The following is a 27,728-nucleotide window of genomic DNA, read 5'->3' on the forward strand; positions in this document are numbered from 1 at the left end:
TTCCACTTCTTCTCTAGTTACCATCTGTACCATGCCCATGTTTCGGCTTCCTTCCTCTCTGTTCGTTCTTTCATTCTCTGTATTCAAAAGTCCCTCAAAGTATGCCCTCCATTATTATTAGTATTCTGATCAATTAATCATCAAGTACAAATCTCCTTCTCAACACCAGAAATTAGTAACAACCACTATTCTAACCTGTTACCGGTGTGTATTCATTCTTCTTCACACTTGTAATTAACCCAAAAAATAGGTCTTTACAAATGTTTTCGAACCCTAAATGTCGGTTCTTCCTCAGGTAATATGAATTTCGTTGGAATTGCTGTTCGAATGTTAATCATCAAGTGATGATTAATTGGCAGAGGAGCTGATTAGTATAATTAATGATTATCAAATGATTACTTGCTATATCTGTATTTTGTAGGTTAGTTACTAACAAGTTAAAACTCCCAGCACTTGTTATTAGAGATGAATTAATACCATAGAAAAATGTTAATATTTTATTTTATACAGTAAAAAAAAACTTACCATTTTTATAACTTCAGGAGATATTCTACCACTTCCAGATGGAATGTTTTTATCATGGATTTCTGAGATATTTATTCCATTGACTTCTAATGAAGTTAAAGATTCTGTGAGCATTTCTTCCATAAATTTCATGTGTCCATTGGTATCATTCAATTGCTTTGAGTTTGACATGCTTTTTAAAATAGTTTCCATACTATTTCCATTTGAATCTTCTGCACAGAACATTATAGAGTGATCTTTTAGCATCTTAGAATTATATCCTAAGATATTATATTGTCTATCACCAATTTTAAATCCTTCTTTTAATTTTTTTTCAATTGTAGGAATAATTTTATTTTGTGATGATTCTTCTGCTAATGAATCTGTTAAATATTGAAAATTCTCATCTCTCACAGATAAACGGATGGCGTAATCTGCATCAAACTTTTTAAATAATCCATTGCTTAAATATGTCAGTGGACTTAGGAAAATTATTCTTGTGGGTGTTAATATAGCTTGTCTTAACCTCACTAAATTAGAATAATCATTATTTAAGTTAGTAATATGGTTGTATTTTGAAAAAAGAGAATTCAGAGCATTAGAAAATATCACAATATTGTTTCTTTCCAATGCAAAATATATTTTATATAATGCCTTTTCTAATGCATTTGGATCCTGATTTGCGAGCTCATTTAATTTTTGTTGAACTGATATTAATTCATTCCTCATGTGTAACTGCATGATAATGTCATTATTCCTGGAAAAAATACACTGCAAAGCATAATTACAATTGAAATTAACTTCAATTTCTGGAACAGGATATATTTCATTCTTAAAACTTGTACGAATTGGAGAAATAAAGCACTCAACTTCTTTACAATTGTGTACAAAATTACAGACAGCTTCCCAAGCAGAATACCAAGGAATTTCTAACTTTAATACTGTTGATAAGGTAATATTCGATTCTAAACAGTCTGCAAATTTGGTCTTTCGAACTGGAACTGCATCTAAATCTTCATAAGAACTTTCATCGTCAAAATATTCTGGTTTCTGTCGTTCTTCAATTCCATATATTAATGGAGGATATTTTAAGTAAAGATATATTTCAAAATTATTTGAATCTGAGACCTTATTTAGTAACATTCTAGAAATGTTTGAATAATCAAATTCAAAGTGGTGAGGCAAAGCAATTTCATCATTTGGTTCTTTAATGTAAGTTTCTTTTCTTGAAACAACAAAAAATAAAGAGAACTTTTCACAATCATGCTCAAATGATACTTCAATTTCATTTACAGCATATTCTAAATTCTCATCAGAGTTCTGTTTTTGGGAACCATAAAACTCGATAAAATCATTTAATTCAACAACTGTTCCAAAAGAAAAACTTTCTGCTTCTATCTGCTTATCCGCTAATATAAAATCTAAATGAAGTTTTTCAATATCATTCAAGGATAACCATTTGCGATTATCACCAATGATCTCTTTATTACACCACTTATGTATTATTTCCTGCACACATTCTGAAAAAGGTTCAGCAAGTATAATTTTACAATTAAATAAAGTGTAATTTTCTTCATAATATTCAAGATTTTGTGTTAATTCTTTCACATCTATTAATTGAAGTCCAAGATATTCATTGATCTGATTCACAACAAATAAAATATCATTAATAGGCATCCAAATTACTTTTGCTTCAATTACTTGCAACTGTTCCATGTTAAAAAAGATTTCTACTGTTAAATATAAATGAAGAGAACCAAGATTTGAGGGTTGGATGTCACGCCAATCTTTTGTTTAAGCAAGATCTTGCTTAAATGAAGAGAACTCTTTCAATAAAATTAACATATATATAAAATCATTTATTTTTATTATAAAATAAAATTTAGATGAAAAATTTTTAAATATGTTTTTGAATAGACTGTCAAGGTCCACATTCTTCCAAACTTTTATAAATCCTGGAATAGAAAGAAATATATGAGTAAATCATTATGATATTAATTATGAAATCCAATTAGTAATTAACTGAATATTCATTAAAATGCAGGGCCAAAATTTTCATAATATAATATTTTATCTTAACAAATATCTTAGAATGATAAATTTGTTAATGTACACGCAGAGTGGGCACAAACTCCTTATATGAGTTTATATTTTGAGTAGTAATGTACATGTAATGTAAACTAACTCATTCCTTTGTGAATTTTGTTAGTTTTATTTGAAATGCCATTAGAATAGCACACATACATTGACTTGAATTAGTACTTAAATGAATTACTATTTAGTCAGTCATAAACTCATTTGACTTTACAAATCTATCCTAAGTGTATTCAGTTCAGTCGGCATACCATATTTTGCTGTGTATAATGTGCACTTTTTTGCCCAGGTTTGTGAGGGAAAAATAAGACTGTACATTACATATGGGTAGTACTAATTCTGTATCTATATAGTATTTTAATTCTTTTATTTGTGCTTATAAGTTAAAAAAGTAACTCTAGAAATCAATAAAAACATCCATATATGAAATAATACCCTGGAATATAATCATTGGTTTTGTTAAACTTACAACAAATTAGCAATAAAAGCAACTTCAGTCAATGATTTAACAAAATGAAACAAATAGCAACATATTAGCAAAGTAAAACAGAATAAAGAAAAAAAAAACAAACAACACTTCTGACATTAACAGTGCTGAAGAGTTCTTGGCCTTCTATGATGTGTAAATATCATAAATTTGTTACCAATACATGGTACAAGAAATTTTGTTTATCTGTTCTTGTGTTTTATAATTATTTGTTATATAGAACTTTTTTGTACCATAATATGTTAAAAAACAAATACTAAAATTCCTTTTCAGTACAAAAAATTATCTAAATATAAATAAATAAAAATTTGAATTAAACAATTAAAACAAAAGATTTTTTCCTGAAAGTTTGAGCCAAAAATGTGGGTGTGCATTATACACAATAGAATACAGTATTTTTTAAAGCTAAGACCCGCTAATGATCTAGATTTTTCTGTGGCATCATTAGTAATTTAACCTACTCATTTGTAATATAGCTGTATATATTGGTATAAATATATCTATTTTATAACAATAATTTAAAATTATAGTTACTATGAATAAGTAATCATTTTTTACTTTCACCATTTTAAACATTACCAGAAAATTTTGCTGACTCAGAACACTTTTAAAAACACTCAGAACAATTTTTCATTGTACCAAATAGCCAATTACATTTCCTATTTATTACTAAACATGACTCTGACTCTCCTAATTAAAGATTATCTTAACAACAAATTCAGTAGTGTCAAGATTAGACATAAATCTGATGTGATGTAACCTCCCCAATATCTAGACAACATATTACAATTTAGCATTTGAAAGAGCATTTAAATGTTACCTTACAGGATTAGAGATCAAAAAATAGTTTCTAGAGATTGTTATAATAACTTCTAATCATCAACAGAAGGTTCAGCAGAAGGTGACATCAGTTGTCTCCTGCTGAACTCCTCTCTGACCATCTCCAGTCACATAAAAGAATGAAGAGCCATTCTGAAAGTCTGATAAAATGGTCAGGACAAAAATTATAAACAGAACATCTACAAAAAAAATTCTCAAAAGAGACAATATATTAAAAATGTCTTTTGGTCTTATCCTTTCTATGCACCTTTGGAAATGTCTCGTGGCAGAGTTGTCCTTTCTTGTGGTTTTTCCTGAGGTGTGTAGAAAAGAGAAGACAAACATTTTAATATATTGTCTCTTTTGAGAACTCTTTGTAAATTTTCTAATTGTATCCTAAATATTAGCTCACTGACAGCAAATGATGAAAATGAATGAGAAACTGAAAAGCAATGTTTTAATTAGCAAAATTGGTTCACAATAAAAGTGAAAAGTTTCAACTTGTCGGACTGGTGAAACTATTTGCTAAATTCATGAAAATGGCATCAGTGTTATGTATTAGTTGCTCTGCTTTTTTACATTTTCTGGTAATTTGCTGTCAGTGTGACGGACTTACCCATAGTGAATACATAATTTGCTTTTTCACTTTTTTAATGATTGCTTTAAATTTTTCTATTTGAAAGTTAATGCATAATTGGGGAAAGTACTATAGAGCAGTGGTCGGCAACCTTTCTGACCTCATGGACCACTAAACTCACAATTTTGAATCCCGCGGACCACTATTGTGAATTTTTTTTAAACGATACAAAGTCTGTAGTATAATAATAATCATAAAAGTTTAATTTTACTATATTAATATGAAACTCACGTGTTTAATTATGACAAATTAATGCAAGCCTAAAGTTAATTGCTGCATGTTTGAAATAAGTTTATGAATTCTTAGTGCTTTTCCACAAAAGACGACAATCGCACTCACAATATTGTTTATTGTTCATTATTTATTGATAACAGTCACTTCGTATTTGGTTTCAGATTCAAATAAAAAACCCCAAAGAGTGAAAAAAAGCAACTAAGCATTTTGCATTTCTTTTGTAATACTTCGCGTAACCTTCAGTTGAACAATGTCCAAAGTTCTCACGACCCACCTAAATTTTCTCGCGGACCACCAGTTGCCGACCATTGCTATAGAGTACTAAAAAGTATGACAAGGGCAAAATCATATAAATGAAAAACGTATAACTGCAAAAAACATACAATTGAGAAATGAGTAAATGAGGTTTGACTGTATTATGAAGAGAATTATAAATTTTTGTAGTATCAAAAATTTTCTCTTAAAAAAGTTTTAAAATGAAAACTATGAATCAAAATTCTATAAAAGTTCTATGGCTTAATTTTTATTTAAAATGTACTAAAAGAAATTAAACCAGTGTCACAATGTTAGTTTATGAATGAGGAATGCAACCTCATTTCTGCATTAAGTATATGAGGAAAGTACTGTTCACTTTTCATTATGATCCAACTAGAGTACCTAGATGTCAGAGCAGCGACACACGAGTCATCGCCATCATGTTCTGTCGAATGTCATCACGTGGTCTATGGGTTTACATTAAGAAATGACAATTTTTTTAAAATTTAATAAAGCATTTTATTCGTAAAAATGCTTTATTAAACTAAAAAAAATCGTCATTTCTTAATGTAAACCCATAGACCACGTGGACATTCGACAGGACATGGCAGCGATGACTCGTGAGTTACTACTCTGATATCTAGGTGCTCTAGGTGCCCAATTGATTTCCAGAATCCTATAGTAAAGCTCACTTACAAAATAGTCCAGAATTAATGAAATAGCATACTGTTATACAATATGGTATTTTAGGAACTCTACTCAGTCCTGTCTTGTAGTCCATTTGTGTCTGATGCTTCAACCAATGATACCACCAGTCTCTCATATGGGCCATCCATTCAGTTTAAGAAGAGAGGGTTGAAAAAAGTACATCATTGTATACAATCAGAAGGGAGGTAGTCATGAGATTGTCTTCACGGACTTATTCAGTTTTCTTAGTGGCATACGAATTTGTTCTTATAAATCCATGTACGTCACGAGAATAAACTATCACTCAAAAACGTTAAATATTTTTTAAGTCCTTCAATTCAGTTACTTCAGGAGGGTCCACAAACTATTATGCACGAAATTAAGGGGAAAGGTTTGTCAAAAGTACATCATTGCATACAAGAGAGAGGAAGAGGTACTAAAAACTGTACACGTAATTGGGAAGATAATGACAAAACTTAAAATAAGATCATCGAATTTGCTTGCTACCCAGATAAAGGAGCATCCATTAATTCCAACTTTTCAAACGATATCTACTTATCCAATGATACTGCATGTAAAGAAATTAAAAGTGCGACCTTATAACAGAATCATCGTTAAACTAGAATAGTATTGCTTTTTCTTATTGCGTGTATAATAAGAATTTCATATACTCACCATCTCCCTATATCAATTCTCGTACATAACAACTTCTGTTTGTAAACAAGGCGATATTTGAGAGAACACGTTTACAGGATCGACACACAAGCGAGAATCGATCGAATACAAAACCAAACACCTTTCCTTTATCTCTTACTTATAAGAATTGTCAAACAAATAACATTAATTTTAAAATCGATTAAATGTTAATTTAGGTAATATAAATTAAAAATGTCGAGAATTATATTAAACTTTATTGTAATGTCATATAGTAAGGAGTGAGATGAATTGTTTACGCCGTACTCACATCATGTCAGTTACATCACGTGTGTCACACCACGTGTCTGAGTGTTTAGTGTTCGCTGATAAGAAATGTTGTTTGTTTGGAAAAAGACTTCTTACAGAAGAAATGGTCTGGAATAAAGACCACCTCCAATACATCACCACAAAATTCTAAAATATTGAAAAAGTTGAATATAGTATATTCTACAAAGGGTTAAAGCTTAACGCTGGCCATTTATAAACTGAAACAGCACGCAAGCGAAACGTTTTGAGCGCCATCTTTTTTTTTTTTTTTTTTTTTTTGAAAATGTTTATAAAGTAATATGTATATAAAGTAATATTTTAGCTAAGTATATGATTTTTTTTTAGCCTTACTATCGATCATTTGTAATAAAAAGCTTTTATATATAAAGTAACCAATTAATATACAACCAAAGCAAATACTGTTTACAAAACACAAATTTTGTTTTTTTTAAAACTGTTTCCGCCCTTTTTTTTTAACTCTTTCCGCCCTGTGGGCACTAAGAAGGCCTCTTTTAGTAGACCCATTATGGGTTCGGCCAGGCCCACAATGGGGCGACCGGGTGGTGAGGGACGGGGCCCGACATATCCGAACGGACTACCCGCCGAAAAATTCCTGGGGATTATTCGACCCGTTCGGATTCGATCCCGAGTCACCCAGAGCGGTAGGCTGCCACCATGACCGCTCGGCCATCCGGCCGTCTATAAAACATAGATGGAGAGCATGAAGAACTGATTCGAAACACCGAGGTTGAATCTCTATATTGTTTTTTTTTTATTAAAATTGCCCGGTGTGCAAATATGCTATATTAAAATTTTCCAAAAATATTTTCCTAATTAAAATTTGTTTTTTTATTTATTTTTTGTCGAGTGTCCTATTTCTGATTTTCTTGTGAATTAGCCATCGCATATGATGGAAATTTTATTGAGTTTGCATTAAAAAGTTTTTTATCCTTTCAACTCGGCTGCCACGGGAAATCTTGAGTGCGCCACCGATAAAATGTACAATTTTAATACTAAATATCGGGTTATAAAGGTGAAATTTACACAGTTTGAAAAAATCAAATAGTTTTTTCAAAAATGTGTACTCAACAATGATTAGAATTCAGCCTGTTAAGTTCTCATCATTAATATCAATGACATCTCGCTACTTTTGCAGCAGACTATCAATCCAGTGAGAGTAGAATGACTGGAGTTTTTCTGGGAGCTTCTCTGAGATCATCTTTGCTCTTTGTGTTGGCGCGTTGTCGTGGCGGTATCAGACTTTGTCAATTTTTAGATGAGGTTCTTTGATCTGGGTGTTTAAATGACCCAGTTCACAGTAGAGTTCTTTCGCTACAATAAGTCGGTGGAATCAACTCCATTATGATGACTCTAAACAAACGTAGATCGTCGTCTTCTGCACTATCGGCTTATTGACATTTGCAACAGCTGGTTGACGTTTCTTCACTCACGAACGCTTTAACAAACTGATTTGCAGAGTCTTCATTGCGTTGTGACCAAGGACGACGCCAGCCAATGGGTAAGGGGGGGCAAGATGATGTAAATTGATAGAGTATATGAATTGTATGTAGGTAAAATAGAAACGATTCATAAAGTTTTAATCATTTACTATGTACCGAAAAAGAAATATCTCAAATAAAACATTTTCCTTAACTTACAAGAAGCCTAAGAAGATTATTTTAATTAAAACTTAGCATTTAAATAACTTTTTCGAATTTCTAGGGGAGGGCAACTGCCCCTCTGTCCCTCCCCCTGGCGACGCCCTTGGTTGTGACCACTTTTGAAGTGATAAAGTAATAGCACTCGAATAAGTTTCATATTGTCATTGATTGCTAGTGCGTCTATTTTCAAACAAATGCCGTATTTACTTACATATAAAACGAGATTTTCATTCATTTTTCACTGTGTCAAAAACCCAGATCGTCTTATACGCACGAGCGAAGGATTCTTCGCGGTTTTGCGATAATTTCTGTTTCCTGTGTATAGTTCATGATGCCATTATATATCTGATAGTCTATTTATTGTAAGTTGGAACCTTTAATGAATATTAGCACATTCTGAATCATTAAAAAAAGAATTTTTCCGGCCAGGCCCATTATAGTGTTTTGGTTTTGTTTTCCATTCATCACGTATTAAGGGGCCGTCCATAAATTACGTAAGATATTTTGGGGTGGGTGGGGTCAAGGATTTCTTACGATTTATTACTCAGGGGTAGGGAGGTAATAGATTTCGTCTTACGTAATATTCTTATTTTTATTTTTTAATCTCGTCCGGCGGGAATTTGGCTTTAATTTGGCGGTTTCTATTAATAATACTCGTTGTAATAACGGCATTTTGTGTGATGTGGTAGAATAAAACACTAGCAGACTCACGTTCTACACATTTTTTATCATGGGAGAAAGGCCGTGTGGTGGTTTCTCTCTCTCTCTCTTTTTTTTAATTAGAATAAGTGAACCGTTCCTATGGTGTATAACACTAAGAATACGTAAACCAAAATACATAATACAAAGTAAACATAAAATTAGTATTCGGCTTTTAGTGAAAACTAAAATGTAAAACTAGAAATTAGAAATTATAGTCTTTCATATATTTTGAACATAATTGTAAAAAGCATCAAACAGTGGTTTCTGAACAAGCATGTCGAGTAAACATGTTTGATAGATCATACGGTCGATGGTGTCTAGGTTTTCTGTAGAGCAAAAGCAAGAGGCAGTTTCTGCCCGGTTATGCATCGCCAGGTAGCTTCTAAAATTATCATGCTCAATAAGTAGTTGAGCAGTAGCAAACATTAAATCTCTAAGTGGTAATGAAAACCTGTATTCAACACTAAGAAAATAAAGTCTTGTTATTCTACCAGTTTCACTGCTCAACTATTGTTGATTCCACTTTTGCATAGCATTGTCATAAATATAATTTTTAAGGCTGCTACGTGAGAGAGGAATGAGTGTAGTCAAGTCCTTTGCAGCTGACGTAACCTCAAAGTCAGCCTTTTCATTTCCTAGTATGCCCACTATGGCCAGGAACAAATATAAAAGTTATCTTATTTACAAGATTTTTAATATGTGCTGGATATATGCAATTTTATTGCTATTGCAATTGGGATTTAATAGAGCTTTTAGCACAAATTAAGAATCACTGTAAATGTTGATAGACAGAGTTTTGTTTGGTGGTGAAGTGGCCCACTGAACAGATTGGTAGACAGCATCTTCTTCAGCTTGATAGATGGAGGTATGTGGGGGTATCTGTACCTTCTAACATACATGTCAGTTTGGAGGAAGATACAGATACTTGAGCCGACATGCAGGGGGCTTTTGGACCCATCTGTGTAGATACAGTAGAGCGCCGATAAGTGGAACGTCGGTAAGTGGAATGGCCGGAAAGTGGAACGATTTTCAGTCGGACTGTGTCGTGCTGAATCGAATGTTTTTGATACTAAATTTACTTCTAAAGTATAATTTTCATGTTTTTTATATTTTTTAATATATTTATTTTGTTTGTACAAAATGCAGAAATAATTTTTAACGATACGATAATTATAACGATGATTATTATAAAAATTTTCGTTAGGCTTAAAATCGACGAAAATTCAACACGAAGCGACACGCAACGGAGAAAAATTCAACAGGAAGCGATACGCAACGGAGAAAAATTTGAACATCGGACAGGTTAATGTATTTTTTCGTACAAAGTCGGAAACTGGAACAAATCATTAACTGGAAGGACCCCAGTCCCCAATTGGTTCCACTTATCGACGCTCTACTGTATTAATGTCTGCATGATTATCCATGGAGGAATCAGATGACACCAAATGTACCCTGGGGATAACCTTGTTTACAGGGTGATGATCAGAGATAGTAGGGTAATTGCAATGTGGTAGCATATGAACAGCTGTAGATAGGAGTAGAGACCGTTGTTTAGCCTTGATGTTTGTAGTTCTGATGTGTAGTTTAGAACCTTTTCTACAATGCATAGTATCAAAGGAAGGAGCTCTGCTAGTATCAGAGAGGCATTTCTGCAGAAATTTAGTAGAAACAGTTCTGCAGCACTTTGAAATTCTTATGGCAAACTGTCTTTGAAGAGAGAGTAATTTACTTGCTACTGAACTTTTTCTAGTTACATGACCCCAGCTAAAGGCCGCATAAAGTAGCATTGGTTGTACTACCCCATTATATAGAGTTTTACAAGCTTTATGATTTAGTCCCCAGGCGCACCTAGCACATTTTATTAGCATGTAGTTTATTTTCTTGACCTTAGCTAAGATGTAATCGATATGGCAACGGAATGTGGTTTCTCTCTATTCTCTCTTGTTTTATTTTGTATAACGTTTCTGTTTACACATGCACTAGCTAGTCGATCTATCAAATTCTTTTGCGTTCTTTTGTGAAAATTAAAATAAATATAAAAATGAATATTATGTCGTTGATTAATGATAACAATAATAAAAAGATTGTTAATCATTAAAAAATAAAGTTCTTAAATTGTTTATTCGAATTCATTAAAGTTTTATGTTTTTAAATTTGTTCACATAAAGTCTTTTATAAATAATCGAACATGTTTATTAAGTAATTAATAATTATATATTTTGGACCTAAGGTTTTTAGGGTTTCATAAAAAAATTTTTTTTGTTAAAATCTTTCTATAAAATCATGCCTAAATATTACGTAAGATAGGGAAGAGGGAATCAAAGAAAATATTACGGTTTCTTACACAGGGGTGGGTGGTGATATAGGAATATAATAATCTGCTTCGGGTCAGTATTCCTATAGACACCTAACCAGGTATCTGTAGGAATTTTAGAAAAATCGAAAGTGAGATAAATTAATGTTACATTCACAGAATTAGCATGTAAAATTAACAGATGTAACGACAGAATTACTTCTACTTTAACCTATAAAAGGTTTAGTGAGAGTTGTGCTTGATATTTCAGTAGGCTATAATGAGGATTGTGTAGATGCGTTAGAGGTTTAAACTTAATCCGTCATCATTGCCTGAAACTGTTTGATAGTTTTCACATTTCATAGTGAGAGAAATATTTAAATTTTAGTAACTCTGTTTTTCACAGAAATATTTTTCCCCTTTGAAATGTAGACGTTTCGATCGTTTTCTAGAAACGACTGGAAAAATAATATCTAGAATGTTTGATATGGATATATTATAGTAACCGAATTGGCGTTCCCCTACATATCGTGTTAACTCGTGTATTGCATATTGGACGAGGTGTGACTTTAAAGATCAAAATAACAAAAAAAATTAGAATTGTATTAATAAATCTATTTCGTTTAATCACAAATAAAATATTATCAAATTCACGTATTACTTTAGCAGTTTCTCCATTCTCCCATGCTAATATATTTAGTATATTTATTGTGTTTAGTAATAGTTTTATTACATCTAATTTTGAACTTGAAGCAGATATTACTCTGAAATAGTTAACTACACCAATTAAAAAGTTTACAATAATATATGGGCCATACAGGGGCGGAACAACAATGGCGCAAAGTGTTCCAGGCGCAAACTCCATGATCATAATAATTGTCTCCATGGGTCGGATGATTTTTTTTGTTTTTTTACACAAGGGCTAAAAGCCTTTGTATGGGATGCAAGTCTCGTCCTCTGCAGTGGAGTTAGGGTTGGGAGGAAAGAACCCCATTAGAATTTCGGTCTATGATTCAAAGTTAAATCGTTCTGCTTCTCAAGATTTATTTTATATTTAATTAAATGATTTCCCCCAGTATTGAAAAAATAAAGGTAAAACACAAGCGTTAAATGAAATAAAGATACTATAATATAATTGCTGGGAGTGGTATCATTTATTTCTCCATTAAAAATTTATGAAATTATAAGAAATTTTTTGAATAATCAAACAATAAAAATTTATGCCAATGAATTTTTCTCATTAAAAAACAAATTTTTTCTTTTGATTTTATTCTTATCAAATTGTCTGCCAGATTTCAAAAATAGAGATTGACGTCAAAATAAACATTATTCATGCCACTTTCTGGTATTTCGCTCATTTTTCTCGAGGCAATTTTATTCTGCAATCGAGAAGGAATATAATAATCCGCTTCGGGTTTTATCTTAATATTATTTTCTGCAATGATATCATCTTTCAATATTTTTACGACTATTTTCACAGTCGTCATTTTCTTCACAAATAAACCTTTCATTCCTATGCATCCAGAAGAACTGCAAAATGTGTTTTGCGTTTTGAATATTCCTACGGGAGATTTCACAATGCATTTAATTACTACTCTTATTAAATCTTTGTCGGTATTATAACTTATGGGAAGTACTACTCCAGTAACGAAGCAATCTTCTTTTGCAGTTATTTCACAAATGAATTTTATGTTACTATTCATCATCATTTCGGTTTGATTTTCCAAATGAATTCGATTCAAATACAAAAATAACGAGTCCAAATTCTCCTCGGTTCTCCTTGTTACTATTTTGCAGAGAGTCTTCGGAATTTCTGTTAAATTACCGGGACAATAATGTGTTATAGCTTGTACTTCTTCTCTTGTCAGAACACTGTCGATTATTCTAGGGAAGAGTTGTTCTTTCAGGTACACTGGATCCATGGTAAGAAAGCGAATTTTCGGTAGATAAGGAAGAATAATTGATCGAAGAGATTTTCTTGCCGTAACTCTATTAATGGCCCACTCGTAAACGATCCAGAAAAGATTTTCTTCTTCTAATGTTTTATATATTGGTCGAGAAACGAGTCTAAGAATTGTACTTTCTTTACATCGCAAGTACTCGTTGTTACAAAGGAATATTTCCTTCCAATCATTATCAAATTTTTGCCAGCACATCAATTGTATAAGACATTCACCGTATTTGCATGCAAAATCATAAATAAAACAAACATTCTTGCAGGTGATTTCTCTACCAATATGATGAATGCAATGTTCTTTAAGACCTTTAAATTCATACGTTAAATTGATGAGGTAAACATTCATCGCATTTTCCAAGGAAACAAATTCTGTTGCAGCACGTTCTATAAACCTAATAGTGTATGAAATACGAATTGAATATTATGTCGTGTGCCTTGTACTAATGCAATTGAAAGCAAATTAAAATTTACATACTAAATCATATTATCGAAAATAATATTTATTACAGATTACTCACTCGATAATTTGCGACATAATGTTGTAGGGAATTGGAAGGTGAAGAGTGATATTGCCTGTTGTTGAGATTTGCTGCATCATGGCATTCAGTCGATCGCTGCTTTTACATAAAAATTTTCGAAGTATAAAAGTATCTCGGTCTTCCTGTAATCGTTCGTGACAGATAATTTTCACAATTTCCATTTCATAAATTAATTTTGATAATACAAAGCTCGAAAAGAAATTTTTTTAAACAATGCGTTCTTTATTAAATTAGTTTCTATTGTTTCTTCGTAATTATGCGCTCTTAATGATTGTTGAAAGTATTTAAAATATAACTGAAGAAAAAAAAAAACTTTAAAATTAATAGAACAATATTATTTCAATGTTACGAGAATTGTATTTATTGAAAACATAAGCTATTAATTGATCTTTTACGATTTAAAAGTTTTCATACGAAGTGTTGAACGAAAATACTAAGACTATTCAACATCCTTGCATTCAGTCTTTTACTCTGGTCCATACATTAGTCAAAACTCATTTCAAACTTCCGTTCACTCTACAATAAATAGTTTATTTTCTTACCTCGTTTTACATTTCTGTCTTTCAAACCCTTAAATTAAGAGTAAACTTAGATTCCATTTTGTTTCTAGGCAAAAAAATGGTACGATTAGTTTAACTATTCCAGAGATTCTGATGTTTTCCACATATTTAATTTTATAAATCCTTAAAATTTCTTTAAATTAAATTAAGAGCACCATCTTAAAACTAAGTAGTAAATTCTTCCTAAATTTTTACCATTAGCAATCCTGATCCCCGATATCGTATTTATTTATATATCACGGCATCTTAATTTACGTATTTTCTGATCGTTTCATTAATTCACATTTATCTTAATAATAATTATAAATAAATCAATTATTGCTACAAATAAAATATTTAAATCTACATAACATAACACATTACAAAAAATCAAGACGATGTAATGTTTTTGATTTATATCAAAAACATTACATAATATTTTATTTATAGCAATAAATGTTTTATTTACAGTAATAATCAGAATAAATGTGAAACTTAATGTAACAATAAATAAAAATATGTAAATTAATACTCAATGTAAATACCGCAGTAGATACGTAGTAGGTAGAGTCTATCTGATCCATCAGAATTAACACTCCAAAATACACTTAAAAAGAAGAGTTTTTTCATGCTATTTTATTTGCAATATTTCACTGAATTATATTTCTTATTATATTTCTTACATTTCTTATAATTTCGTAAATTCTTAATGGAAAATAAACGAAGAAATTTTCATTAAGTCTGACCTCACTCGAAATGTGATACGTGATTCTCTCTATTTCCTTACCCCGCGACTTTTAATCACTAAAATTTAATAGCACCATTGCATTTATACAGATATATATGGTGGCCCCGTTTAATGAATCCACTGAAATAGCTGGAAAAACAAGTTTTCTGAAAAAATATAATTAAACCAAAAATATTAGACTATAAGTAATTCATTTCTTCAATGGTATATTTTATACGGAATACGGCCTTTTTCGGCTTGCAAGTGCCAAAAAAAAAAAAAAAGGGCAACTTCATATTAGAAAACTGTATAAAAATAGATAAATATATCCACTTTATCCAATGTATTTTATGGAGTCATTCATTCCTTCTACTATGGCAAGCAATCCCGAGAATTGGTTATAAGACACTTTGCCATGGATGGTACGAAATATTCGTAGGAAACATTACGGAATCGAAAACAGCAATCTCAGTTATGTTCTGCGCTTACACTTCTGTTTTTAGTTTTATGAGAAGTGAGAGTCAATCTGATGATGAATCTAAGAAACGAATATTTTCATGAAATGTTTTTTAAGAGAAGAAATGCTTTAGTGAAATACGTACACTTTTACATTTCCTTTCTCATATTCTCTGGTTCCAAACCATTAATGTAATATTTGTTGGAAAAATAAATTTTCTACATTTTCATGATCTGTCCATAGGTGGCAACACCGATCGTTTTTTGCTGTGAGCTCCCTTTTTTTTTATCCCGCCCTTTTTGTTCTCTTTTCAGATGTGTGAAGTTGTAGTGTTCCTTCTTTTGTGTAAATTAAAGTTTTTGTTAGTTATAACAGTGTGTGTTGCAAATTTAATCATCCAGTTTCAACAATATTCATGTATCCAGAACTTGCGAAATGGCAACAGTTTCGAGGTGAAGCTCTATTTTGTAGTGTGGAGATTGGACTAGTAGCAAATTTGTAATTAACCAGTAAAAATTTCTATTATAAAGTCCGGACTCACTGGAGATATGACACGTGATCACCTCTATCTGCCTACGCTTCATATCTAAATTATGCATAGCCGAACCTCGATTTAGCGCCACCATTTGTTTGCATATAAAGTTGGCACGAAATCGAGTGTAGCGCTAAATCTAAGCACCTCGACCAATTAGAATTATATGTCACTTAGTAACGAATTCTACACAAATTCGAGTTTGAGTTTAGAAGTTTGATGTTAACAATGACATTTCCAATACAAAATCTTACATATAGTTAGGTTATTAATATAAATAAACGTAATTATTTACATTAATTAAGTAATTACAATTTTATTGTTTTTGCTGCTTCAATTTACATTTTTAATATTAGAAATGTCATTATTCGATTGTCAAAAGCATCAAATATACAGATATAAATTTTTTAATTTGAAAGACACTTTATTAAAAGTTCATAAATATACAAATATAAATAATATAAATAAACAGGTAAAAATATATATAAATTGCTTTTCAATACAGTCCTAAATATGGAATATCTGAAAAATAAAAATTTTCATAAGATAAAGTCTTCTTAAATGTATTATATTTTATCCAATAGTTTAAAACTAACCATCGTCGTTTGGTTGGGTTATGGATCCTTGTTGATTCGATGACTGAGATAAATAACCGAATTGTTGTCCATAAGGTTGAGATATATAACCCTGTTGCTGCATGATAGGTTGAGATGTGACTTCAGATTGAACTCTACTCACACACGACTGCAATTATTTCAGAATTATAAATTGCATCAACATTAGAGGACGGAAATATGTTAGATTCATGGTTACATACCTCAAAAATTCGAGGAAGAGAGAAATCTCGATCCTTTTTCAGTTTGTATGCCAGACAGCACCGAAACATGAAATCCTCCTAAGACATATTTTTAATTATAATTGGAAATTACATGTTATATCATCCTACGTATATGACAATTAAAATACCTTTTCGTTTGCTTCTTTGCAGATAAATTTGGACGTTTCTTTGCTATTGCTAACGTGTCTTCGCAGAGGTCTGGCACAACTTTCAAAATGACTGAAGAGCTGAAAGTGTAAATGAATTATTTTCGATCGATTGGTCTCGTGCAAATTTCTGTTAATTTTGTAATTTTTCCAATAGGTTTTACCTTTGATTTTCCACTTTCTGCCATACACTTTTTTATAGCGTCGTGGTCTTTTGTAGCTACACGAAAAGTATTCAAAATATTTTAAAATGTTAATTGTTTAACATCGTATTTTTCTACGAATTTACGTTTTCTATACATTAGAAATATATGCATAAAATATTTAAATTTTTAAAAAATCACGTAAAATAAAATTTATTAAACTTTTGAACAATTTAGGATTTTAAACAGCGTAAAAATTAAACTTACCACAATATTTATCGACAATGTCGAATGCATCCAGACTTCTTCCCTCTTTTGCTAATACAAAAAGAGCCAATACAATAAGTAGAAACTTCATTTTCCTTCGCAGTTTACGATTGTTGACGATTGATAGTAGATGAAATTATCGTAAATTTATATAGATCTGAGACTGTGTGGGAAGGAATTTCGCCTACAATCTCAGTCGCAACACTTGAAGTCACCGGTATTGATGTAACAGTAATAACCTACTTTTACATTAGTCACTGTACAACAATTATTTTAGATGAAGTATTTTAGATAAAAAATGAATATACAGTCTTCATTTTTTAAAGTAAACATGAATTAACATGAAAAAAACACAAAAGTTACACATTTGCCATATCTATTCGTTGTTTTTGGCAAGAGAAAAAATCGAATGTAGATAAGTAACAAACTTACTTGCTTTAGTTTGTAAATAAATATTATCCCCTGCCAGCAACAAAAAGAAAAATCTGAAGTTTTAACTACAATTAATTATAAAATTACCTTTTGCAATAAGTCGTCAATAAAATGTCTGGCATCATCCGATAATGTAGCAGGATACGACACCCGCATATTTACAGCAGCTACGGCAACTACAAACACATTTTTATATTAATTATATCCTATATTGCTATTATTATTATTAAATTAACAAGTTTGATACTTTGCCTCTTATCCAGTAGTAACGGGGCAATAAATACACGTTATCAATATTAAATGCTTCTTTCACATAAATCTGCAGAGGGGTTCTTCCAACCAACGCTTGGAATAACACGATGGCGAAAGCCCACCAGTCGCAGTAGGAATCTACAAACGATATATTCACTTATACATCGAGCAATACGAGCGAAGCAACTGTGAAAATACATGTCCTTACCGTAAGGCTTTTTGTGAAGAATTTCCGGACAAAGAAATAATAAAGTTCCACAAAACTTTGTTGGGTTTCGTTTGTACTGTAAAAAGTAGTAATAAAATAGTTAATAGGTCGTTAAAAATCTATTGTTCGAGAATATTACAATCTATAGTTCTTATATAATACTGTGGACAGACCGAAATCAATTACTTGTGCACCTTCATACACATCTAACATAATGTTGTTAGCACTGATATCTCTGTGTATTATTCCTATGAAAACAAAAACATTACTTTGTTATTCTTTACACATTTACAGAATAACTAAGCAAATAAATGTACAGCAAATAATTACCATTCTTATAAATATACATAATATACATAATTTTTCGGAAACCAATCTGGTTTAATTTCACCTGGTAACAGAAAAAGACCGGTGGGGGATCGAGAAATAACCAATAAAGTGACGATTTTCGACTTTACGGGATATTTAAACCCAGGCCTCAAAAACACTACGTTCTTTGCCATGTCGTCCCGCGAGGCTATGCCCTTCGCTGGGGTATTTCCCGAAAGAACCCATTTTCGTTTTTTACTTATATATATTCCAAAAGTTATAGAACTTCGTTGAGAAAAACATCGGATATTCCGATCTGCATTCACCGGACATCTTTTCTAGTTCGAAAACTGGACATAGAATGCAGCGTCCGTTCAACGATAGAAAACCATCTTTATCTCTCTGCTACTTTTGAATAAGGTTTCTCTAACAGGGAATCACCAGCGACCGACGAGCAGACTCTGTCCCGGCATATTGAGTGGACTGGTCCAGGAACACTGTGAGTTTGGTAGTGGGTTCGCGTCACGCTCGGACAGGCTGGCCACGTAAAGTTTTCTGGGTTTTCTCCATGTCTGTAACGCCGAAATAGAAACCAGTTTCCTTTTAAACGACCTCCCAGAAGGCATCTCCTAGACAGATCGCCCAAGTGTTGCGTTGCCATAACTGAAACGAAACGAAACGTAAACAAAAATAAATTGATTTATAGAAATAAAATCGATATTTCAAAATGGGATGTGAGACATGATGTACTGTACAGTACGTTAGAAGTATTTGAAAAAAGTACCGATTTATTTAGCAATTGATCTGAAAGTGTATACTTCTAGGCCGTTCTAGCGAACGAACAAACATACATACTCATTTATAATCGCACACGTCTTTCTTTATAGTTACCCACCAAAAAAAACCCCAAAATAAAATTGATTGACATGCGTAATGTTTAGCACGCGCTGCGATTCCGTAAGCGCGTTTTTTATTGTTGCATAAACAATAAATTTTAAGATTGTTGAAAAGCGATTGTTCGGCGATTGTTGAGAAAATTTATTGAAAGTGAACGGAATTTATCGAAATTACGCTGTGTTTAAAAGATGGATTTCATAAGTAAGTTAAATTCTTTTTATTCTATAATTATATTAAGTCTTTAATAACGTGTTGGCAATAAATATAAAGACATACAATTAATAGTAATTTTCTACGGGATGTCTAAAAATCCCAATAAAAATGTCATACGGTGAAACGATATTTCACATTGCATTCATTTTCTGCTGGAGACAGTCACAGCATTAAACGACTTTCTGTAATTGAATAACAATTTATTACTTTATTTTTGCATCTTTTCTAATGTTTAAATATACGGTTCCATTAAGATAAATAAAAAGAAGCAAACAGAAATTACATTTTTGTAATAAGATAAGATATTCAAAAATAAAATTAGAATGTCTTGTTAATCTAAAATAGTCTTATAAAAAGTTGTTACATCTGTAATCTGAAGACTATTGTACTACTGTTCAATGTATACTTACGACTTGATTTTAAGTACATTTCGAGTTTTGCTCATTGAACAATGCTTTATTTTATATTTACAAAATGTTTTGGTCTATTACATTATTTATCGATATTGCCGAATACAGATACAGCAAATAAGTCGATTTTCACCGCTAGATAAATGCAAACAGTGCTCATTTATAAGACAAAACTTGAAACGAAAGAGTAAGAAATGTGGCAATTATTTTTAATTGGTTAAAATTATCCATCGATTTCCCTTTATTTTTATCGTTGTTTCTCGAGTATAAAGATATAAATGAACATTTGATTATTTACATTTTTGAAGTTAATCTACAAACTGAATATTTAAAACACATCTTATCAGACTTTTTATTGAATTGTATCAATGAAGATAAAGTAAACTTCTGAGTATAGGCTAATAAATCGATTGAGTATAGGCTATATATTTCAAGTAAGAATATGTTTTCAGTTGACTTTGTGATTGAAACAATTTAGACTTTCCACACAATTAATAATGTCAAATAACAGTGCAATATTTACGCTTTTATATCACGTTTAAATTAAATAATTCCTAAGCAGAAATTAATTGATTTTTTTACTTTTAATTTTAATTATTGTGGATTTGCTATAGAATAAAGTTTCAAAATATTTTTTAGAATAACAATTTCATCTGTTTATTTGGCGTAAAGTGTTTGTCATTTGCTTTGTTTTTTTTCTCAAATTCCTATATAATTTTTAATTCAGGCAAGGAGAGTGTTGGTAAAGAAGATTGTGAGCAAAGAGAAAGAAGATTGCAAGAATCGGTAGAATGGGACATTATAGTAAGCATCCTCATAGATTTGGCACGCAAAAAAAGAGAAGAAGCAAAATGGTCTTTTTCTGTAAGTTACAGTTCAATGGAAATAATTGAAACTGATTTAATAATTCTTATCATTTAAAGGTTTACAACTAAAAAACCCATCACAATCTTATAAAATGTATTATTTAAAATGGCTGCAAATTGTTTATTTATTATTAAATAAATTAATATTTTCTGAGTCAATAAGAAAAAACGGTTCGAGTACTGTAAGATTATTATATCAAAAATCAGAATTTTTCACTTTTTACAGGCTGGTGATGAAGAAATGAGCACAGACCATCAAGCATTGGCGTCAAATGGAAAAAGAATAGTATGGGGTGAAGGTGAGGTCACAAAGAGATTATAAAATAATTTATTTAAAAATGATTAAATAATAATTTGATGTTAAATTCATAGTGTTAAAATCTCTTTAAATTAAGAAAGTTAATATTAATTATTCATCCGCAGTCTTTGACGTGTGTTAAATGTCGTAGTCGATATTCGAAACAATTTAAAATATAGCATTAATTTCAAAATGTTTATTTATACAAAGATTGAATTTATTTCGTCAAAAATACTTTAGAAAATTATTTTTGTTACTTAAGTGTAATATGTGTCTGTCTATTTCGTTTAATATCTGAGAATACGCTAACATTAAGAGAAAAAGTTTGCACAATAACTTCTATGTAAGGGGCATCGATACTATTCAATTTTGGTAACTAAAGGTCGAGGGGTGGGAGAATAGACGTAGTTCGTGCATGATATTTTCAGAGGGATCACACTTAATGAAGATTCTACACATTTTACAATATGTAAAATGTGAAATAAACGCTTGTGGAACTGTGAAATGGACAATTAAAATCGAATTGTCGTGTCTTCTGAAAACATTTATCATCTCAAAAAACGCCCTCGTAAGTGTACACGAACTTCCGGTCTAGACCAGAAGTCGAGTGATTTCGATTAAAATATTTTCCTCCACACGCAGTTACGTAGATTTTGTCATTATTAAAAAAGTATGATGTACAGGGGCAAGACACTGCTAATTTGAGATGAAAAACGCATATTTTAAATTAAATTCATAAAGAATACGATGAAAAATTGCAGTCCGGATGTGTGGCATCACAATATCTTCACAATTAAACTTGTTTAATACTTAAGAAATGAAATTAATTATTAATAAACAATTTCTGGTGCAGATGTTTGGTTTTTTACTTTAGTGTTTTCGATTATCAGAAACAAGAAAATATGCCTTTGTATTATCGACGCAAATTTCTATTTTTGAATGTCTACCTCTCAATTTGACGCGATGGCAAACGAAAATTCAATTTAATTACGTGTATATAAACTCAATGGGCTTGTTATAAATAACATCCGGTATATCAGCACAAAATGTAACAATGAAATTAACTTTAAAAGAAGAGATAATCCGTGAAACACAAACAGAGAAACACAGTGCACTTCACTCTTAATACTCCGTTTATTGTATGTTTGATTTTTTGATTCATTCAGAACGGGAAAATCCTGAGCATATATTTATATTCACAGTGATTGTATTTTTGTAACTTACTGTTTATACATGTGTACTGCTTCGTCATTTCATTTATAGTTTAAACATTATATGTGTATATATTTATAAACGTTTTATCCTGGCTTAATTTGTAAGAATGAAGGAATATTTAAATAAAAACGAATATTTCACAGTAACAAAGATATTTTACAATGCTACATTTGTATTTTCTACCATTAACTTATTTATAGTTAATAGCAGAACTATGATATTATATTACAAAAAGACTAAAATGCAAATTATAAAATTATTTTCTTTTAGATAATACAATGGAAGGGATCAGACAAATGTCTGAAGCAGTGGAAATGTCCAGAGTAATAATAGAATTTGATAAAATGAAAAATAATGACAAAAGATTTTTAGGTGAATCCATACCAGAAGATGAGGATGATGATACAGTAAGATAATATTTTCTAATTTTCCTTACTTTACACTTATCAACCCATTGTCGTTCCTTGCTAAACTTTCAATCGTATTTTGGTATTTTAAGATTTTCATGTCTAAAATAATCTCATACATTTTATATGATTCACCTTACAAAGTTTATGATCAAATTTTGAAAATATTTAAATATTGATTTGAAAATGGCCAATTTAAGGAAAAGACTAATCGAGATATTTAATTCTTCGAAAATTTATTGTTACAGCGGAATGATTGCATTCGATTAGGAATATCACATAATTCCAAGTTATCTGCAGCACAAAATATGTTTTAAATGGTTTTCCGGAATATACACTAAAACTAACCTTTATGTTGACTTTGGTACAAAACCAGAAGGTAGCAGCTTTTAAATGATCTTGGGGTTTTTGATTTTCTAATCATAAGTAACTTTATATTTTTCTGAGGTGTTTGCATAAGGCATTATTGTAGCATACTCTCTGAACATTTTTTGAGTATGTACCAAGTCTTCAATTTTGTGAACTAGTTTTCTCTAATAATGACCTCCAACACAGACCATTTTCATCCACATTATAAATTTGATTAGTGGTGAAGTTTAATTCACAAATTGTTTTTTAAAAAAAAACTTTTGGAATGATTTGGCAGTGGAAACAACATTAGACAGTTTCCTTGTTGATTCCTTTCTCAATTATTCATATTTGTTTCCTGTCGATAAAGTTGATTGTCGTTCCTTTGTTCTTGTGATGGAAGGAAGTTACTGTCACTGTCAAAGTGTGTAATGGATCTCTCTACTCATGGTTGGGCATTGTTGGTTTGTCAGAAGCTCAGATTTTAATCTGAAAATTGATTATTTCTCGCAGGTTTTGCCAATTAACATTTTTGTTAGTGTATTTGTTTTGTGGGGCTCTTTTTAATTTTCTCAACTGTGTCTGCAATCTATTTACAGCTGTTTTTAACAACTTTATTCTGTTTCCAAAATTTTTTGAGGTGGGCTCTCTTTACCCATGACTTTGCCTAGGAACAACTCAAATAAACTGTAAAATTTTTATATCTTTTTCTCACTCATTGCCACTTTCAGTTGTGATCGAAGGTGGCGGATTCTCTAGACATGAGTCTCTGCTTTATTCAACCATGAATGCTGTTTAGAAATTGTACCTTAAGGGGACACACTACTGAAATTTCAAATTGTTTTACTAATTGATCTAAAGCAATGACATAATCATATGTTGTTAAGCTTAATGCGGTTTAACAATTTTTATATTGAATTAAAGATTTAAGTAATTGTAAAAACAAATTTAATTTTTTTTGTTTTGCCGCAAGAAAATCTATTTTTAAAAAATTATAAATAAATAACTAGTATTCTAGTTATTAAATTAATCTTTAATGTTATAGGAAAAGTGTAAAATAAGTATTTTTGGTGTATGAGATAAATACATTTAATATTGCTTAAATTATGTTTAATACCAAATATTTCAGACTCTTTATACTTAATTATTTTTTTTTTATATTAATAAATTTATAAGTTTTACATAAAATAAAGTAATTTCCATACATATTAGTGCTGATATGTGCCAAATTTCACAAATCTACATCCAGCAATTCTTAAATTATAGATTTCCCAAAACTGTAAAATCAACAAAAATAACGATTTGAGAGAAACAAGTTTAAAGTTTTGAGACAGAATTATGCATATAAAATTGTTAATTCTGTTCTAGAAACCTCCTGGTTTGTATACTATGTCTTCTGTAGCTTCATCTTTATCATTTGTTTTTAATCTTTTCATTTTTTATCTTTTCTATCTCTTTTGGCCTTCTCAGTCGAGAATCTAGTAGTATCAGATAATTTTCTTTTCAATGTGTAAAAATTGCTGCTTTCAGATGATGATTTCTTATAGAAATACTCACTTTAGTAAGTGTGTTTATAAATGCAGTAGGACTCCTATTAAACTGTATAATGATCAAGGAAGTAGCTGTATAAATTGTTTTTAATGATGCAAAATTAATTATAGGATATTTTTGCCAAATAAGTGAATGAAGAGTTTCATTGTTGTTTTGGGTCTTATTTCTAGTACAGTGGAATCTCAGTTAACGAACTTAATCCGTTCCGCGAGTTTGTTCGTTAACCGAATTGTTCATTAACTGAAGCAATTTTTCCCATAGAAATCAATGCAAATACAATTAATCAGTTCTAGCTGACCCGTTCATCCCACTAGATGGCGGGAATTTTGGTTTTTGTCGAGAGTTGGCAACAGCAAAAAAAAGTTGTTAAGTTCCAAAAGGCGCGGGAACATAGTGGAATGCTCTTGTAACCGAATTAATGTAAATAGTTGATTTTTGTTTTGTGTGAATAAAATCTAAAGATAGATTTAGTGGACTTTTTGCTTGATTGGACATACGACAGGGAACCTGGCGTACGAACAAGACGGTCAGGTGAGAGTTACGAAAATTAATTAATCATTACACGAGACTAGGATGGGCCAGAAGCGACATAATGGCGCCCGAACAGAAACGTCAGGTTCTAACTGATTTTACTTATAAACGTTCTACAATTGTTGTACGAACATTGTTTACGTTTGGAAGTATTTATTTAACTGCGCAAAATGAGTACTGATTGGAGGATTTAGTGGAAATACATCTTTGCATTATTTCTATTTGAGCTTGAATCGAGGTTTTCTCTATGTCTATCCTTGTCTGCGTTTGTTCTTTGGGTTAATTAATAAGATTCACGTCATGGAGCCCTCAATCAGATTACGTGGATCCTACCGAGGTGCTTTCACAAAGTTCACCGATAGGTTGCAGGAATTTCTGACTTCGAAGGTTGAAGATTTCGATTCATGTGCTGGATTTTTGGCCCAGTTACAGGAAAAATATTCTAAAATAGAAACCATCGATAAAGAAATATTAGATAAGTTACTCCCTACACCCTGCATTATCAACTAAGAAAGAAGACTGCAAGAATCCGTGGACATCATAGTAAGCATCATCATGGATATGGCACGCAGGAAAAGAGAAGAAGCAAAATCGTCTTATATAAGTTACAATTCAATGGAAATAATTTAAACGAATTTAATAATTTTTATCATTTAAAGGTTTCAACTAAAAAACCCATCACAATCTTATAAAATGTGTTATTTAAAATGGCTGCAAATTGTTTAAATATTATTAAATAAATATTTTCTGAGTTACTGTAAGATTATTATATCAGGAATCAGAGTTTTTCACTTTTTACAGACTGCTGATGAAAAAGTGAGCGTGGACCATCAAGCATTGGCGTCAAATGAGGAAGGAACAGCATGGGAAGAAGGTGAGGTCACAAAGAGATTATGAAATAATTTATTTAAAAATGATTAAATAATAATTTGATGTTAAATTCATAGTGTTAAAATCTCTTTAAATTAAGAAAGTTAATATTAATATTCATCCACAGTCTTTGACGTGTGTTAAATGTAGTCGATATTCGAAACAATTCAAAATATAGCATTAATTTCAAGATGTTTATTTCTACAAAGATTCCATTTATTTCGTCAAAAATACTTTAGATAATTATTTTTGTTACTTAAACTGCAATATGTGTCTGTCTATTTCGTTTAATATCTCAGAATACGCTAACATTAGAGAAAAAGTTTGCACAGTAACTTTCATTTAAGGGGCATCGATACTATTCAATTTTCGTAACGAAAAGTCGAGGGTAGGGAATGTACGTAGATCGTGCATAATATTTTCAGAAGGGTCGGACTTAATAAAGTTTTTACACGCGAATATGTAAAATGTGAAATAAACGTTTGTGAACTGTGACATGTACAAATGAAATTGAATTTTTCTGTCTTCTGTAAACGTGTATTGTCTCAAAAAACGTTCTAGTAAGTATACACGAACTTCCGATCTAGACCGGAAGTCGAGTGATATCAATTAAAATATTTTTGAATGTCTACCTCTCAATTTGACGCGATGTCAAACGAACAGACAATTTAAATACGTGTATATAAACTCAATGGGCTTATTACGAATAACATCCAGTATATAAGCACTAAATGAAAAATTGAAATTAACTTTAAAACAAGAGATAATCCGTAGATCACAGAATGAAAAAAACTGTGCACTTTACTCTTAATATTCCGTTTATTATATTTGATTATTTGATTCATTCAGAATGGAAAAAGTCTGATGTTATTTTTATACTCATAGTGATTATATTTCTTAAGAACAGAAGTTTAAGACGCTTTGTCGTTTCTTTTATAAATTTAACATTATGTGTATATACACAGGGTGGGCCAGCGAAAACGAAACGGCAGAGTGTTCGTGTTCGTCCAAGCAAAGCGCTCGGACAGGTCGATTTTACTCTCGAGGGGACATCTTTTGCAATAAAGTTTTTGCGATTCTGAATGCAACAGAGAACAAAAAATTTTAAAAACTCATTTATTTTGTATTAAGTAAACAAGCATTTATTTCGAAAAAAATGTTTGTTTAGTTAATATTCAGAATCGCAAAAACTTTATTGCAAAAGATGTCCCCTCGAGAGTAAAATCGACTTGTCCGAGCGCTTTGCTTGGACGAACACGAACACTCTGCCGTTTCGTTTTCGCTGGCTCACCCTGTATATATATATATATATATATAAACGTTTTATTCTGATTAATTTGTGATAATGAATGAATGTTTGAATAAGAACAAATATTTCACAGTAACACGGATAGTTTACAATGTTACATTTGATTTTTTTTAATAAACATATTCATAGTT

At 31.0% G+C, this 27,728-nt stretch overlaps 3 protein-coding genes across 5 annotated transcripts in view; all 3 read right to left on the minus strand.

The window, feature by feature from the left end:
- The window catches only part of LOC136973938 (uncharacterized), a 32,543-nt gene extending 26,039 nt beyond the window's left edge, over positions 1 to 6,504 (minus strand). The window contains exons 1-3 of one of the 3 annotated variants that reach the window (XM_067268708.1): positions 6,393 to 6,504; positions 2,316 to 2,459; positions 526 to 2,247 (exon numbers count right to left, since the gene is read on the minus strand). In XM_067268708.1, coding sequence (XP_067124809.1) covers positions 526 to 2,220 — 1,695 coding nt within the window. In that variant the 5' untranslated portion in view covers positions 2,221 to 2,247; positions 2,316 to 2,459; positions 6,393 to 6,504. Of the gene's footprint in view, positions 1 to 525; positions 2,248 to 2,307; positions 2,613 to 6,392 lie in introns of those variants that run through there. The other 2 variants (XM_067268707.1, XM_067268709.1) reach the window with 2 other exon arrangements.
- A 6,102-nt stretch (positions 6,505 to 12,606) lies between these two features.
- On the minus strand, positions 12,607 to 14,066 carry LOC136973941 (uncharacterized). The gene is made up of 2 exons (XM_067268713.1): positions 13,812 to 14,066; positions 12,607 to 13,685 (listed from the first exon to the last, which is right to left on the minus strand). Exons 1-2 carry the CDS (start codon positions 13,991 to 13,993, stop codon positions 12,632 to 12,634), a joined length of 1,236 nt encoding a protein of 411 aa, XP_067124814.1. The 5' UTR covers positions 13,994 to 14,066; the 3' UTR covers positions 12,607 to 12,631.
- Positions 14,067 to 16,517: 2,451 nt separating this feature from the next.
- On the minus strand, positions 16,518 to 17,286 carry LOC136973942 (uncharacterized). The gene is made up of 5 exons (XM_067268714.1): positions 17,236 to 17,286; positions 17,054 to 17,152; positions 16,905 to 16,982; positions 16,684 to 16,831; positions 16,518 to 16,609 (listed from the first exon to the last, which is right to left on the minus strand). The coding sequence occupies exons 1-5, from the start codon at positions 17,257 to 17,259 to the stop codon at positions 16,584 to 16,586; spliced, it is 375 nt and encodes a 124-aa protein (XP_067124815.1). The 5' UTR covers positions 17,260 to 17,286; the 3' UTR covers positions 16,518 to 16,583.
- Positions 17,287 to 27,728: the final 10,442 nt, after the last annotated feature.

This window comes from Centruroides vittatus, unplaced genomic scaffold, assembly GCF_030686945.1.
Source record: "Centruroides vittatus isolate TY-2023 unplaced genomic scaffold, ASM3068694v2 contig_3318, whole genome shotgun sequence".
NCBI classification, from domain to species: Eukaryota; Metazoa; Arthropoda; class Arachnida; order Scorpiones; family Buthidae; genus Centruroides; species Centruroides vittatus.